Source organism: Eleutherodactylus coqui, chromosome 3 (assembly GCF_035609145.1).
Source record: "Eleutherodactylus coqui strain aEleCoq1 chromosome 3, aEleCoq1.hap1, whole genome shotgun sequence".
NCBI lineage: Eukaryota > Metazoa > Chordata > Amphibia > Anura > Eleutherodactylidae > Eleutherodactylus > Eleutherodactylus coqui.
The window spans coordinates 65764703-65781744 of record NC_089839.1 but is presented as its reverse complement, the minus strand read 5'-3'; the positions used below and the strand labels follow the sequence as shown (position 1 = coordinate 65781744).

The 17042-nt window shown below is 41.6% G+C and overlaps 1 protein-coding gene across 1 annotated transcript in view; it reads right to left on the bottom strand.

Moving 5' to 3' along the window:
* CHGB (chromogranin B) overlaps window positions 1-16358 on the bottom strand; it is a 54287-nt gene extending 37929 nt beyond the window's left edge. The window contains exons 1-2 of the mRNA XM_066595674.1: window positions 16152-16358; window positions 452-495 (exon numbers count right to left, since the gene is read on the bottom strand). Coding sequence (XP_066451771.1) covers window positions 452-495; window positions 16152-16200 — 93 coding nt within the window. The 5' untranslated portion in view covers window positions 16201-16358. The remainder of the gene's footprint in view (window positions 1-451; window positions 496-16151) is intronic.
* Window positions 16359-17042: the final 684 nt, after the last annotated feature.

Sequence of the window (17042 nt, the reverse complement as noted above, 5' to 3'; positions counted from 1 at the left end):
GTGCCGGCAGACCATTGTTTTCAATGGAGCTGCCGTCAGCAGCTGCGGCTCCATTGAAAACAATGCGTGCATTCACTATGGTGCACGCATGTCCTATCTTTGCAGGCATGCACCTGCAAAGTACGGACATGTGCATACACCATAGGGAATGCATTGGGGCTAACAGACGCGTGTTTTTGTGCATGTATATGCACGCACAAAATACACGCTCGTCGGAAGCCACCCTAAAACCAACACATGTGTAAAATCGTTAAAGTGTCCAGCCCTTTAGGAACGAAACATCCTGATCATTAAGGGGTTTAAATAAATTTTGACTGAAAAAACTGGCTGTTATTACGTATCTTAGTATCTGTGGTATTTTTATCCATGCACTAAGGTTATATATTTAGAAGTTCTATCAAAGTTGGAAAATAGCAATGCAGGTAAAAAAAAAACAAGTGCAGTAACGTACCATTTCTTCCTGACGCATTCCATTATCGAGTGGAGCAGCATGAACTGTATTGGGGGAAAAATAAGAATATATTACTATACAGTATCTTCTACATCCTAGCACATCTACATGTAAGGGTGACTACTAGGGATGAGCGAGCGTACTCGGAAAAGCACTACTCGATCGAGTAATTTGCTTTATCCGAGTATCGCTGTGCTCGTCCCTGAAGATTCGGCTGCCGGCACGGAGCGGGGAGCTGCAAGGGAGAGCGGGGAGGAACGGAGGTAAGATCTTTCTCTCCCTCTCTCCCGCCCGCTCTCCCCTGCTCTCCGCTGCGACTCACCTGTCAGCCGCAGCGGCACCCGAATCTTCAGGGACGAGCACAGCGATACTCGGATAAAGGAAATTACTCGAGCGAGTAGTGCTTTTCCGAGTACGCTCGCTCATCTCTAGTGACTACCCACTAGCGGGTTTTTTTCTGCTGCAAATTTGCTCCTATTTTTTCTTCCAATTGTCAATGGGACTTTCTAATGTTTAAAACGCAAAGTTGTGTTGCGATTTTAACATTAGGAAGTCCCATTGACAATTGGATGAAAAAATAGGAGCAAATTTGCAGCAGAAAAAAAAAGCTAGTGGGTAGTCACCCTAAGGCTACATTCACATCTGCATTGAAGACCAACACAGATTTGGCATGCTCCTATTTGGCTGCGCTATTTTTTCCAGAAACATTTTGGGCTGCATGCCGACAGCCGGACGGACCCCATTCTAATCATTAGGGTCCGTCTGTGGCTGTTCAGGTCCGGCATGTACCAAATCCAATAGTATTTTCATTGTTCGTATCCTACAACAGAGCTAAGCAACAGAAAGAATACCAGACGACCAAATCAGATGTGAATGTGGTCTATATCTTCATATACGTTACACCTATGGGGCTGTTATTAACTAGAATCAATATAGAAAGAATACAGACAATTGTCAATCTATTTGTCCTTAAAGTTTCAGAAAATATACCAGGCCTAACGAAGCAATGCATTAATTAGTTGGTATAACAAAATAACTACCTCCAATTATAGTACGCGTGACATTAAAAAAGGGTTGTCCGCTTTCATAAATAACTTTTTGTTAGAAGGTTGTCCCAATAAGAAAGCTGATTACAGGGTTTTCTGCTGCTGGGAGCCACAGTGATCAGCTGCAATCTGTGTGGGAACCCATTATCAAGTGTTCAATTTCCCTGCAGCACCTCCACTGGTGAAATAAAGCATTACACAGATCTCAATGAAATCTATGGACTGTCTGTGTAATTCAGTGACATCTTGGTCCTCTATGTCAGGATACTCTTTATAGCTGCTCTTTACTCTAACTAATCCACTCAATGACAATAATAATAATGCACTCAGATAGATATGTCGGATTGATGCAAAACTCAGCATGCAATTTTGTTTCAGGCTGATATGTAAATGATAACAGCTGTGGTCTGATTAGACACTGGGTTTTAACACCAGGGGTCATCAAAGTGCTTCCCATATTTCCCGATAAAAAGGCTCCCGGAGGCTATTTTTGTGTAGTGGACCTTCCGTTGAGAGATTGTTGACTGCTAGACATGCCTCTACGACGCACTTAAAGACATTTTGAGAGGAGATGCATTATTGGAATGAGAATAGCAGGATGGTTGTTTCAACAAATTACCGGCCATCTAGGCCAAGCTGTTAGAATGTGTTGGGTGCAGTGATTATGTGAAGGCAAACACAGCGAACAGACACTGGAGGGCTCAGAAAAACCACCATTACAGAAGATGATTTAATCCACCAGCAATCATGAGGGGCTCCTATAGCTTCATTGTCCACCATTTAGACACAGGTGGCACCTTCATTACAGAACCCTGTCTCTGTCCGGACCATTTACAGGCGCTCAGCAGAAGGAAGTTTGGTGTCATAGTGCCCATTACGTGTTCTGTCATTAATACCCCAACTCCGTTGCTTTTGTTTGCAGTGGTTTCATGAACGAGAAACCAGGGGAAAAAAAGTTTGGCACCGTGATCACCAGTAGAGCAAAATGTGATTGTTCTCAGCAAGAGAAACCAAGTAATCTTGCAGATATGATACCTTTTAATGCTAAGAAAAAAATATGATGTTTTCGAAAGCTTGCTATCTTACTTAAAAGTCTTCCTCTGCCTGAGGAAGAACCCTGAGTAGGTTCTAAAGCTTGCTATAACATCATGTATTTCATGTTTACTGAGAACGAGAAATCTGGACTGCTACACAGTTGTCTTGTTCATGTATGGAGGCCTCGTGGTGAGCGTTTCAATCCTGCCTTTGATGTGAAGCGGCACACTGCACCACTGCGTGTTTGATAGTCTGGGGGGGCCATCACATATGACAGTCAGTCATCCCTAGTAGTGGTACGGGGAACAATGACAGTTCAGTGATATGTTCAGGACATCCTGCAGCCACATGTGTTCCTCTCATGGTGGCTTCCAAGAGGTATTTTCTAGCAGGATAATGCTACACAGGGATGTCACAGGAATGTCCTCACAACATTGCCACACTTCCTTAGCTTACCTCGTTGGCAGAATTATTATTGATTGAGAATTTATGGGACCAGCTGGAACATCAACCTCAGCAGCCTACAAGTGTGCAGGATCTAGAGGCCCAACATCTGTGAGCAAATGTGCCCCAGGATAACATTAGGAGCCTGTTTAGCTCCATGCCCAACCGTATCCCAGCATGTATTCAGGCTTGCAGCGGCCCAACAGGGTACAAAGCCTCCATGCCCACTCATGTCATATCTTGTATCCAGGCAAGTGGTGACCCAATAGGGTACTAGAGCCTCCATGCCCCCCATATCATATCTTGCATCCACGCTAGAGGCGGTACAACATGGTACTAAAGCCTCCATGCCCGCCCGTATCACATCTTGTATCCAAGCAAGAGGCGGTACAACAGGGTACTAGAGCCTCCATGCCCGCCTGTATCACATCTTGTAACCAAGCAAGAGGTGGTACAGCAGGGTACTAGAGCCTCCATGCCTGTAGTATTACATATTGCATCCAGGCTAGAGGCGGTACAACTGGGTACTAGAGCCTCCATACCCACCTTTATGACAGCTTGCCTCCAAGCTAGAGGCAGTACAACAGAGTACTAGTGCCTCCATGCCTACCCATATCACATCTTGCATCCAAGCTAGAGGCAGTACAACAGGGTACTAGAGCCAGCCTCCATGCCTGCCCGGATCATATTTTGCATCCAAGTCAGAGGCGGTAAAACAGGGTACTAGAGCCTCCGTGCCCGCCTGTATCACATCTTGTATCCAAGCTTGAGCCGGTACATCCGGTTACTAGAGCCTCCATGCCTGCCCGTATCATATCTTGCATGAAAGCCAGAGGCAGTACAATAGGGTACTAGAGCCTCCATGCCTGCCATATTACATCTTGTATCCAAGCTAGAGGCGGTACAACAAGGTATTAGAGCCTCCATACCCACCCATATCACATCTTGTATTCAAGCTACAGGCAGTACAACTGGGTACAAGAGCCTCCATGCCTCTAGTATTACATATTGCATCCAGGCTAGAGGCGGTACAAGTGGGTACTAGAGCCTCCATACCCACCTTTATGACATCTTGCCTCTAAGCTAGAGGCGGTACAACAGGGTACTAGTGCCTCCATGCCTACCCATATCACATCTTGTATGCAAGCTAGAGGCAGTACAACAGGGTACTAAAGTCTCCATGCCTGCCCGGATCATATTTTGCATTCAAGTCAGAGGCGGTAAAACAGGGTACTAGAGCCTCCGTGCCTGCCTGTATCACATCTTGTATCCAAGCTAGAGCCGGTACATCAGGTTACTAGAGCCTCCATGCCTGCCCGTATCACATCTTGCATGAATGCCAGAGGCAGTACAATAGGGTACTAGAGCCTCCATGCCCGCCTGTATCACATCTTGTATCCAAGCTAGAAGCAGTACAACAGGGTACTAGAGCCTTTATGCCTGTCATATCACACCTTGTATCGAGGCTAGCAGTGGCCCAACTGGGTACTAGAGCCTACTCTGAATTTTACAGTTTTTCTCAATAAATTCCCATTTTGCTCTGATATTGCATACTTACGTATCACATTACTACATTCACAAATATAACATTTCATGTGATTCCGACAACTCCTTCTTGATGCATTATTACTTTTATCCATGTGTGTAGATGGGATTCTGAACAGGGCAACTTAGTTACTTAAGTGAGAATTCCCTAATAGGGTATTTGATGGAACATTTATGTAATCCTGATAAGACTTTTTTTTAATAAAACCCCTTCCTGACAGTCATACAGCTGCATTATTAGAATACGCCTCCCCTCCCCCGCTATGTTTTTACCAGCCTGTCAGTAATTATTCACAGCACATCAAGTAACATCTGTACACTTTGTCGTGACTAGTCATGTAATTCTAATGAGTTCGCTGGGAATATCAATGCCCAGTCCTTAGATCTGACCAACATTTCGTTATATAACCCAACAGCTGGGATCAGCACTGTTTGCAGACAAATCCTGATTTCATCTCCATTTTCTCTGCACTTCCTGGAATATTTAATGTAGTTCTCTAATTGTATTCTGCCTGTTGATTACATCCGAGAGACAGTTTTTTTAATTGGTCCAAATTTGCACTTAATCCACACCCTACATGTAACCTAAATGATACAACCCTATGCGAGTATATATGCTACCACAACATTACCACTGATATTACTGATCCTACAGCAACTAATGCAGCAGCACCTCCTCCTAGTACTAAAACTACAGATACACAATCTGGACGGAAAGCTAAATGTTGAATTCATATGAATACATTGTAAAGTATAGGATATTCATCTTAAAGGGAACTTGTACATCTGACTAAGATCTCTTGAATAAGGCTTCACACCTCCTTAAAGGGGTTACTTGGCTTTTTTTAGCCGATGACCTATCAGTAGTTGATCAATGGGGATCCATCGCTTAGGATCCCTGTCCATCAGCTGATCATCTGGCCTGCTGTCAGTGAAGAAAGGACAAATGTCATCATCTGTTGACAGGCAAGGGAAGTGAAAGTGTCTTCTTCACTCCAATTGAAATCAATGGGAGTGCTGTGCTTCTTTTACACTATTCTGCTCCTGCTACAGACAGGACAATTAACATATCATTACTTATGTGGATGCTCATGAGTAAATGAACACTATACAGGGGGATTCAAGAAGAACGGTGCAGAAGTAAAGATGATTTATTCATACATGAAGTGACACACAACAACCAGAATGAAATGAAAAGATAGAAGAACTCTTCAAGTTTTTATTGCACCTTACAGATGTTTGATGTGGGTGCCATTGGTGACACAGCAGATGTCAAGTCGGTAGTCTGGTTCTGCCCAGATGTATCCCAGTACATTCTGTATTATTGATTTCACAGCAGCAGAGATGCATTATGTTTGGTCATCTAGTATCACCAACGGCACCTACATCGAACATCTGTAAGATGCAATAAAAACTTGAAGAGTTTCTCTATCTTTTCATGTCGTATATGAATAAATCAGCTTTACTTTTGCACCTTTCATTTCGAATCACGCTATATATTCATCATGAATAGACAGATAAGCAGACAATGTACACTTTTGCAAGTTGTCTTGATAAAAATCCCATTTTTTGGGTGGTCGTTTCATACACAAATCTCTATGTCTCCATAGTTGCAGACTATAAAGAGCTCCTGTATGTAAAGTCTAATCCTGAAGCTATGTGTTACTCTCTTTCAATATAAAGGTAAGGAATAAAACATGACTGCAGGATCACACTACTATCTATAGTCTTTTAAAGGGAAGCTGCTCTGCAGTACCAAGTCAGGCCTCTATGCCGTGGTCAGTGCTTTCTGTTTCCTGTTCTGATCACAGTGACAGGGTCTGAGCAACGGGTCCCTGCTGATCATCTCTTGATGACCTCTAATCATCTATAGCAAGAATACATGGCAATACATGTTACACGACAACAAGTTGCATAAAAAGTCTGCGACTTCATGACTTTCTGTTTCAGAACTGCGATTTGGCTATTAAAAAATAGCCAAATCATAGGAAAGTCGCACTTGCATGTAGTCCTACATTGATGTCTATGGCGAAAATAGTCACGTGCAACCAAAATCTAACCAAGTTGGATTTTTAGTTACTTTAATGTTACAACGCAAGACCATTGATGATCATTAGATGAGACGTTGCATGTGACCCTTGCCACCATATAGCTATAGCCTAAAGGGGTTTTGTGGGGCAAAAAAGTTTTTCTGAGCAGTGTTTTGCTGCAGCTGTCACATGTACAGTTAATAGCGCATGACAGCTTCAGCAGGAAGGATAGCAACATTGTGAACCAGGGTGGCTGCGCTGGAGTGGGAAGCCATTTAACGGGTGAGTGAGGCTTACTTTTTTATTTTAAACCACTCCCTGCTCATAGGAATTTTTTTTTCAATTTCAGAAAACTCTTTTAACAATGGATATACACAGGTCTGATTAGGGGCTATAGAGACAAAACAGTAGAATTATTTTCATCACGACTATTTGTGCATTTTTTTCATACAAAGAAGCTTAAAAAAGATGAGGCGATCTGCCCTTAGTATTCAGCATTAGGCCGGCTTCACATGGGTGTAATTGCACGTGCAATACGCAGAGAATATGACCTGTTGATTTCAATTGGCTTGTTCACATTTCCGTATTTTGCACGTGTATTTTGGTCGCGCTCAAAAAAATAGAACATACTCTATTTTTCTAGACACCAAAGGCTCCCATAGAAGTCAATGGGGTGTGTGCAAATGTGCGTGGAGTGTGCAAGGAGATGCGTGAAACAATGCGCAATTCCGCTGGAAAAAGAACAAGCTACTAATAAACATGCCTTGTGACCGCAAAAAGTGCAGTAAAATACACCGATGCATGCGCAAAAAAAGCATAGTTTGTTTCCCAAAAACACAGCGCTCAAGCGCGTTCAAATAAGCTGCCATGAAGCTGAGATAGGGCGGTTTTTACATCTGCTCTCGAGGTTCTGCTGTTCCATTCGGCGAGCAGGAAAGGGGAATCCCCGCGACCGAATGGCTCTGTCTCAGGATGTCCCAAAATAGATGTGAAACCGGGCTTAGAATAAGCACATGATAAGATACAATAGCGGCAGCATGTCTACTTGTTTGCAGTTTCTGGGGACCAACAAGTTTTGCTACAGTAATTGCACAGTAATTGAAATGAACCGTCGCCTACTGTAATATCATTGTAATACTGTGGGCAGCAGCTGCCAATAAGCTCCAACTTCTATACTTCTACTGTATTCTATTACATCATTTCTAGATTTCTTCCCCCGTCTACACTGCGTGCCATCATATAACACACTCAGATGTCTACGTGTTATCAATTTATCTAGATTAAAAATAAATGAGTGTTTCCATCCACATCAAACACTTTCATAATAATGACTTCTTTTTTCCAACCAACATACACGATCAATGTGGGTAAAGATCTAATCGGAATGCATTAACATTGTCTGCTGCTTCCCGCTTTGGTGTAGGGAGCTAAGCCGCTCACAATCACACATAAAGGCCTGTTATATATTAACGCTTCAACATCAAATGTTCAATTGTGGATGCAGATTTATGTAGGTTTGTATGGATTTGAACATATGCAAATATCAATTTTCATGGACTCATGAGATAGCTGCCAGTTAACCTGTCACCCCCAACTTCTTCTTTGAAATAGACTTCTTTTAATGCAGCAGGTAAAGTCAGAGCCTGCCTAGCACATCTTGTTGATGTATCTTAGGCCTCCTTCACATGGATGATTTTCTGCAGCAAAGTTACGTGCATCAAAAAATCTGTCCAATAGAACCAATGAACGTTTTGTAGCGGCAGGTCTGGAGGAATTCTCCAGCAGCAGAGCTGGAGGAATTCCCCAGCAGCGGAGCTGGAGGGATTTTCCCACAGCGAGGAGAGAGGGATTTCCCTGGAGGAGAGAAGGAGGAATTCTCCCATAGCAGGGGAGAGGAATTGCCCTGCAGGGGAGCTGGAGGGAAATCCCTACTATGGGGATGAAGGGATTCCCCCTGCAGGGGGGAAGAAGGATTTCCCACTGAGATGAAGGGAAGCCCCGCAGGGTTTTCCTTCATCTCTCTGCTCCCAGAGCAGCAGCCCTTTTTAAGAGCAACATGCAGCTCCCAATCATGTGAATGGGTAATTTCACTGCTAATTAAGCTCGGGACTTAATAACGAGAAATTGTCCTTTCACGCGATTTTCTTGCGCGGGTAACTTTTGGTTGATTTTGTAGCCCATGTGAAGGAGCCCTTATGTCTAGGTAAAACAGAAAAACATCCAGGTCCTAGAGACACCAGATCGTAAAGGGCCTATCTGAGAATATAAAACGGATCTCACATGGCCTAAACTTCAAAAAGGAAAAACTTTCCTACTTACTTATTTTTGCAGTTGTGCCCTGGAACCCACTGACACTGTCCTGTTCTCCAAACACATCTGTGTTTCCAGTGATGGGTCGCCCATAGTTAGCTCACTGCAGTCTTTATATATCAGTAAGTGCACAGGCGTAAAGGGGAAAATTGTTTATACTAACCGCATGAAATTGCAAGGTTCTTAGTGCACACTCCTTTTGCCATTCTCAGGTGGTTCAGTGAGAGTATATAGCAGGTATCCAGTTTTTCCATTCTTTTTACCCAAAGAGTGGTTTCTTTGGAGTTAGGAACCCATCAAATAAGGTTGATCTGGATGCAGCAGATGAGCCCATATGTTTTGATCAATATGTGCGCCAAGAACCTTACATTTTTTATGTACTTAATATAAACAACAGCTGTGTAATTATATTCAGATAGTAAATGTGAATGAGTGCTGAGGCACATATTTCTGTTACTGTATTTGTTGCCGCCTTGACTTATGCATACCTTCACCTTTAATTTATTAGTTGAAAGTGTTGACTTTGTATTTTGCTGTATGTGCATCTGTGTACGATAAGATGCCTGAAGTTTTGTCATGCACTCCATTCAACCATCTGTCCTAGGTGCTTCAGTAAGAGTATATAGGCAGGTTTACCATTCATTTGGAGGCATTTTGCCCAAAGAGAGGAATCTGTACAGCTAGGAACCCATCCAATACGTTTCTCCTGGACATGGTGGATGGGCCTACATGTTTTGATCAAAATGTGCATTACGAACCTAGCATTGTTTATGTGGTTAGTATAAAGAACAATGGTGTTCAGATATAAAACATGTATGAGTACTGAAGCACATGTTTCTATTACTGTATTTGTTGCGACCATGGCTTACATGCACCTTTACATTTATTTGTTGAAAGTGCTATCATTAGGATAGATCATCAATATAAGATGGTAGGTGTCCAACTCCCAGCACCACCATCCATCAACTTAACAGGTTGTAGCACTGATGATCACTGCGGCCTCTTCACCATATACCACTCGCGGTGCTTTACATTTTGTAGTGGCGGTGTCTGGTATGGCAGCCCAGTCTCATTCACCTGAACAAGACTGACCAGTGCAACGTCACAGGCTGAGGAAGAGATTGCAGTTCTTGGGCGACTGCCACAGCCTCTTGAAAGTGCTAGGAGTTGGCCTCCATTATTTGGACATTGATAACCTAACCTACCCTAAGAATATTTTGTTCAGTCAACGGGCAAGTGAGGGCTGAATAATATATTTTAAAAACATTGTACGGATGGTTTAGGCATAAGATGCCCTTTCATTGCATATTACAGGTCTCTGATCCCTCTGGCTATGGATGTAGAATGCAGCTTCTTCTTTCATAAAGTGTCATAGATAGTTCTTATGGTGTATAGTGGAGTCCCACAGAGGTACTTTTTAAGTTCTGTCTTTTTGAACTTTAAAACATTTACTGTCCAGATGTATTTAGGCAATAGGACTATGGTCAATGCTACATAAAAGACTTTACCATATACAGTGCCATTATTGGCAATTGGCTATGTAGGTATAACAACCCCGGTGGCTTGTGACCATGCCAGAGCCGCAAGGCAATAAGTCATGAGGTTGGATAGCTCTGGACACATTTGTGCAGATTTTGACACTGTTTTAGATGTGGATCCACAGCTGATTTCAATATTTCAATTCATGGGATGAAATCTGTTGTAGATCCACTTCGAGAACTACACCAATGGCATGGATTTTGACTCATATTTTGTAATGGATTTTGGTGAGGATTTTCCACTACTGAAAATCCTTACCATCTTCAGAAAATCCTCACCATCTTCAGCTATGTGTGAACGCATTTTAATTGTACCTGAGACGAGTTTAGACGCTGGAAGGCTCTCTTGCAAAATTCCTATAGTTTTCGGGTGACACATTTAAACTTCATGACCACAAAACTTGCCAAAACTGGAGATACTTTTTTTGTTATGTTAATTGCACACACTCACTGTGCAAGCACATATATTAATTCAGACCCCATATTTGGACACTGTTCAAATTAACTCAGACCCTAGAAGGATCCCAAATTAACTGAGAGTGAAGAAAAAAGAAGAAAAATGATTCAGCTCCCCGCTGGATGTTCACACATGAAAACTGAATGTCCTTGCAAAGTGTTCCACAGGTGCACGGATGTAGCAGGCCGAGCCCAGTCCCGGAGTAAATATGAGAAATGTGAAAATTTGATCCAGCACCAGTACTCTTTTAAAAAAATCACTTCTTTATTGAAAACACATTAGAAATTCCCACGTGCACAGGGATTATAGCACAAGCTATGCTTTCTAATCCCTGTGCACATGGGAATTTTTAATGTGTTTTGAACAAAGGAGTGATTTTTTTTTTTTTTAAAGAATACTGGTGCTGAATCAAATTTTCAAATTTCTCACCCAAAATGAACTGTCAGGCCTCTAAAACTCAAAAAGACTCCAGACTTATTTCATACCATAGACCAGTCCCCCCAAAATAATTGATATCCAAGACTCAACCCCCTTAATAAATTCATCCAAGTCCAAAACGAAAAAAATCTCTGCGCTCTTTATGTCAGGGAGTGGTCACAACTAGTATTCCATAATGGATGCTTGAAAAAGGCCTGTTTATGGGCTGAAACGCGTTGTATTATTTGTCTTGGATCTAATAAATGTATATAATGGAATACTAGTGGTGTCCTCCACTCCCTGATATAAAGAGTGCAGAGATTTCTTTTTTTTTTGGATTTTGATTGTTGTTTATGCCCACTATTATAGTCGGAATATATCTCCCAGCGACTCTCCTGGAACCCCGGGATACGGACGGGCTCGGAGGAGCATTATTTATAAAGGTGAACCAGGACTTCAAGGTTCTTGTGGGGGAATATTTATAGGACCCCACTGGGCACCGGGTGAGTCTTATTATATTGTTTCTGGATATTCAGAAGTTAATAATATTGAATTGTGAGGCGCTGTCCAAACTATTTTTTCTATTAATCAATTCATATTCCAGACAGAATTCCAACTCAGGCCGTATCATCCACAAAATAATCAGAACCCAGACTTAGGGAACTTCGAATGTAATTTCTGTGTATGTCCCCAGATTCCATTCCGGGGTTATGTCCGAATGCACTAAAATGGGATTCAGATGGAACCCCTGGTCAGAACCACAGCCTTCCATTGCTCAAATGCAGACCATCAAGGTCTCCGCTTAAGCTGGACTTTGTTCACTTCCGGCATTTGTGTCATAAAGTATAATGTGACTGAAGACAAATGATGTACACAAACAAGATGTGAACAGACCCTTAGATATACTACTGTATGATTCACTCATCTGTGTGAATGGCAAGTTGTTTATTTACCCCCAAGGAGCAATAAAAAAAATCAGGCCAAGGCAGGATAGTCTTCCAGGAGGTTTTGGGGAGCCAGAAGTCAATTGTAGGTGCCAGAAGAACCAATGACTTGGCTCCAGGATCACTAGAGCAAAGAAGAGGGGTTAGACAAAAGATGTGAGCAGATTAATGAGAGAATGTGGCGATTGACTGGGTGGGTGGTAAAGGGAGGGAGGGGGCAAATAGTGGGTCAGCAAAACTGATATGCTGATCAGGGAGACCCAATACTCTGGTCACCTACTTGTGCAAATACAAAGAGGCCGCAGGATAGAGATCATACTTCACACTTGTTTTGTCCAGCTGAGATGTAAAGTGCAGCCTCTGCCCAGCAATCTCCCTCTGCTTAGTGATCTGCCGATCAATGAGTTTACCGGAGTATTGTGCCTCCGTGATCAGCATTAGAGTACACTGACCATCACTCCTACCCCACCAATAGAAGCAAGACCAGAGGGGGAATTGGAACTCCCCCCCCCCCCCACACACACACACACAACATCCACAAAGGAGCCACCCTAGGCATTTGACCTCTAGTGCCTAATGGCAAGTACAGCCCAACTGAGAACAGGTGTCCCATGTAACACTCTCCTCCCATGGGCTTATTGCACCCCTCACAGTGAGGAGACAGAATGGAGTGATGGTTGTGCAAGCTCCATTCATTTTCAATGGGACTACAGAGACAGCTGAGCGGTAAGTGCTGGGTATTTTTGTCAGCCCCATTGAAATGAATGGGATGCCAACCATGCATATTGGACCAGCGCTCCATTCAATCTGATGTCACTGAAGCAACCCTGCAGTGACAGACAGATGGGGATGCAGGTCCCCTGTTCTTGAGAATGGCAGGGGTCTCAGCGTTGATACCCCCACTGATCAGCATGTTCTTCCCTATCTTGTGGATAGGGTACAACATGTGATCCTGGTACAACCCCCTAAATATGATAACTTCCTTTCTAATCTTTGATGCCACTAAATTCCTATTTGTATTACTGTAATCAATTATTATCATCCATCACTTATATATATATATATATATATATATATATAATGTTTTGCTATAGCTTATTGATGTTGAAACTACATCCATAGATGGGCAGAGAGCTTGGACTAAAATCCCAGGGAGTTTTGTCCTCTTGGCTCAGTTTTCCCTTAACTCTCTTGTTATAGCCTTGAAATAGATATTTATTGGCACAACTTTGCATGCAATCAATACCCAGTACTAAAATGTAGAATTTTTGGAGGCTGTGACTTTTCTCTTTCCAGACATTGCATTTCTCAGTAATTTTAGAAATCTCAAAAAATAATCTTAGTGGCTACTTGGAGAGGGCTGGAACTATTTGATGGATGTCATATAGCAGAAAACTGCTTAGTGCGTCTCTATAAGTCCTGTGGGACCACTGCTGAAGGCAATGCTACTTGAAGTGTCCTCGTTCATGCATAGAGTAGTCATTGGACTTGTGTTCAGTTCACTCCAGGGTCTTTCAATGTGGATCACTACTAGACTCTCCTGCAGACAACAGTGCATGACTTCCTAGATGATCTGCCCCTATCACAGCAGGAGGCCATATCATCGTGTAGCGCATCCATGCCTTCCTATTTAAGTACACTATTTTTATTTCAATGAAGGACACCGGTATTGAGATGATCAGGCTTTTTGACTACACCCTGTAGATTATATAAATATAAAAACATGAATTAATAAAAAATTATCAGACGGTTGACCTGAAAATCGTTTTAATACTGTATCTGGATATAGTGAATATAAGTGACAGGAAGAAGTCTCCATTATTTACTGTCACAGATAAATAAGAAAAATACTGACTTTTTTTTAAAAGTCTGATCAGATTTGTGTAGTCCAAATGTCATTTCATAAAAAAAAAAAGATCTAATACACAACACTAAAACAGTCATTTCAGAATCAATGAGCGGCAAAGCAAACCTACCATAATATTAAATGGATTTGCGGTACTACTTATATTTTAGTTTCATTTGCCCTCATTCTTCCTACATTCTGTACTGTACAAAAGTTTTATGTAGGTGTGAAAAAAAGCCTGCAAAGTAAGAATACTTTCAAAAACAGAAGATTTATTGTACAGCAGGACAACAATCCCAAACATCCAGCCAATGTCATTAAGAACTATCCTGGAAGTGATGATACGGCCCCACAGAGCCCTGATCTCATCATCATCCAGTCTGTCTGGGATTACATGAAGAGACAGAAGGATTTGAGCAAGCTACATCCACAGAAGATCTGTGCTTAGGTCTCCAAGATGTTTGGAACATCCTCACTGCTGAGTTCCTTCAAAAACTGTGTGCAAGTGTACCTAGAAAAACTGATGCAGTTTTGAAGGCAAAGTGTGGTCACACCAAATATTGATTTGATTTACATTTCTATGTTGTTCATTCACTTTGTATTTTGTTAATTGACTAAAGTTAACAGCCTAAATCTTGTGCACAGTGCTGTATATAAGATGATACAAAATAATACCAAAATTATGATACGGTTCTTTCAAACAATATGGAAGGGAAATGTTGCAACAGATAGACAGGTAGACTGTAAATATTTGATAATTACAATATAAGTAGTATAAAACCAAAGCATGCCATAAGGTATTTAATATCTTCTTACTTTATCTATTTTTGCAATATGTACAATTGCAACAGAAATCTTTCCACTAATCTACCCTAGAGTATATTAAACTATGCAAGCTATCTAGTACCCACCATTGGCCACTAGATGTCATTTATGCTGTATATCTTGCACTGTAATCCATTTAGTTATTGCTACCTAGGCAAATACTGTACTAAAAACCTACAGATTAATGCGATAAAGATGAGTAAATAGTTTGTATAATGGTTAGCATTGATAATACATATATGCAATTACACATGTGTATATACTGTATAAAAATGTCTAAAACCTATGACTTCAGTACTTCTCATATACCATAGAGAGAGAGGGGAGCATGGAATGAGCTATAAGACATGGGAACCTGTGGCAGAACATATATTATCTATGTCTAGTAGAATTGCCAACTGTCTTCTCCTCTTGAATTATATAGTGATCATTCATTAGAAGCACCAGAAAATGGTATATTCTTGCATCTTCATGATGTATGACTACTGTAACACCATAGGACACCTCTAGTGTAACTTATTCCCATTATTTATAGCACAGTTAAGGGGTGAAGCACTTCTGGGCTCTATTAACCTCTATAGAGTTAAATCATTTTACAGTGTAAGACGTTAATACATTATAACTAAGCTGAAAAGCTCTGAATTTGAAGGTGAAAACTTTGTGATACAGTAAAATACATTATAATGTCCTGTGAATACAGTAGAGATTCTTTGCTTTAGGTCCTGCTGCCTGACATTGTCAACAGTGCACTGTCCATAGTGCTGAATTGTTGGGCTTTACTATATACCGCTGTCCATGGTGCTGAATTGCCAGGTTTTACTATATACAGATGTCCATGGTGCTGAATTGCTGGGCTTTACTATATAGTGCTGTCCATCGTGCTGAATTGCTTCGCTTTACTATATACTGATGTCCATTATGCATAGTTGTCGGGCTCGACTATATACTGCTGTCCATGGTGCTAAATTATCAGGCTTTACTAGGTGCTAATGTGCAGGGTGCTGAATGGCTTGGCTTTACTATGCGCTGCTGTCCATAGTGCTGAATTGTCAGGCTCGACTATATACTGCTGTCCATGGTGCTGAATTACCAGGCTTTACTAGGTGCTAATGTGCAGGGTGCTGAATTGTCAGTGACTTGTCGGGCTTTACTAGGAATTCTGTACATGGTACTGACCCTCTTCTACTGTCCAGGGAGCTAAAGTGCTGCTGCCTTATGTCCATCACACTTCCTTCCCCCGTTCAATTGTCACCCATCACTTACCTTCTAGGGTGCCTACTAGGAGGCTCAGCAGGACCAAGACGGGCGGCATCTCCTTGCTACAATCCCCCGCCCCTTCCTTGGGTGTTTCAGTTGTAGATAAGGGTGTTTTCCTCCTTGTAAGTGACTTCTAGTAGGTATGTTGGTAGCTAGCTAGTAAAAGTGCCTCCCTCCCTTCCAAGTGCTGGCTGTCTGAGCTCTTCAGTGCTGGATCCAGTGCTCTCAATAACAGCTGCTGCTGAGCTTGGCTCTATTTAAAGAGAAGGTGCAGGCGTGGGAGGCTGGGCTATTCGCCTGCATTTGAAACAGCCAAGCAAGCTATCCCCTATATCCTTCCAGGAATCTGCGTCACCACCACCATCCCCAAAGAGTCTAATATGCTGAAATGTTCGTCTGATGAATTATTGATAATTTTTCATGTTTTCTGCTGGAGATTATAAGGCTGTGAGGATTAAAAATAAAAAGCTATGGAATAATAGGATTCCACTGTGTCGTTAAAGGTCATTATTTTCCAATGGAGACATGTTTTAGATAGATTGATTTGATTGATTGATAAGCAGACTGATAGATGTAAGATAAATAGATATGATAGATAGATATGAGATAGATAGATGATAGATATGAGATAGATAGAAACAATTTGTTTAATATTGGACATATAATGTAATATTTTATAATATTTATATTATGTAACATTAAGGGGTTGTGCAGTGTAGAAAAACCCTTATTAGAATATTCTTAGGTAATAGAGGAGGTTTCCTCATTCAGGACATGCATAACAGCAGTATGTCTCTCCTTGGAGGACCGGGCACTTGCCTATATTAAAGGGAAAACCTATTAATTTCAATAGACATGATGTAAAACATCATTTGAAATTTAGTGCATACACTACAA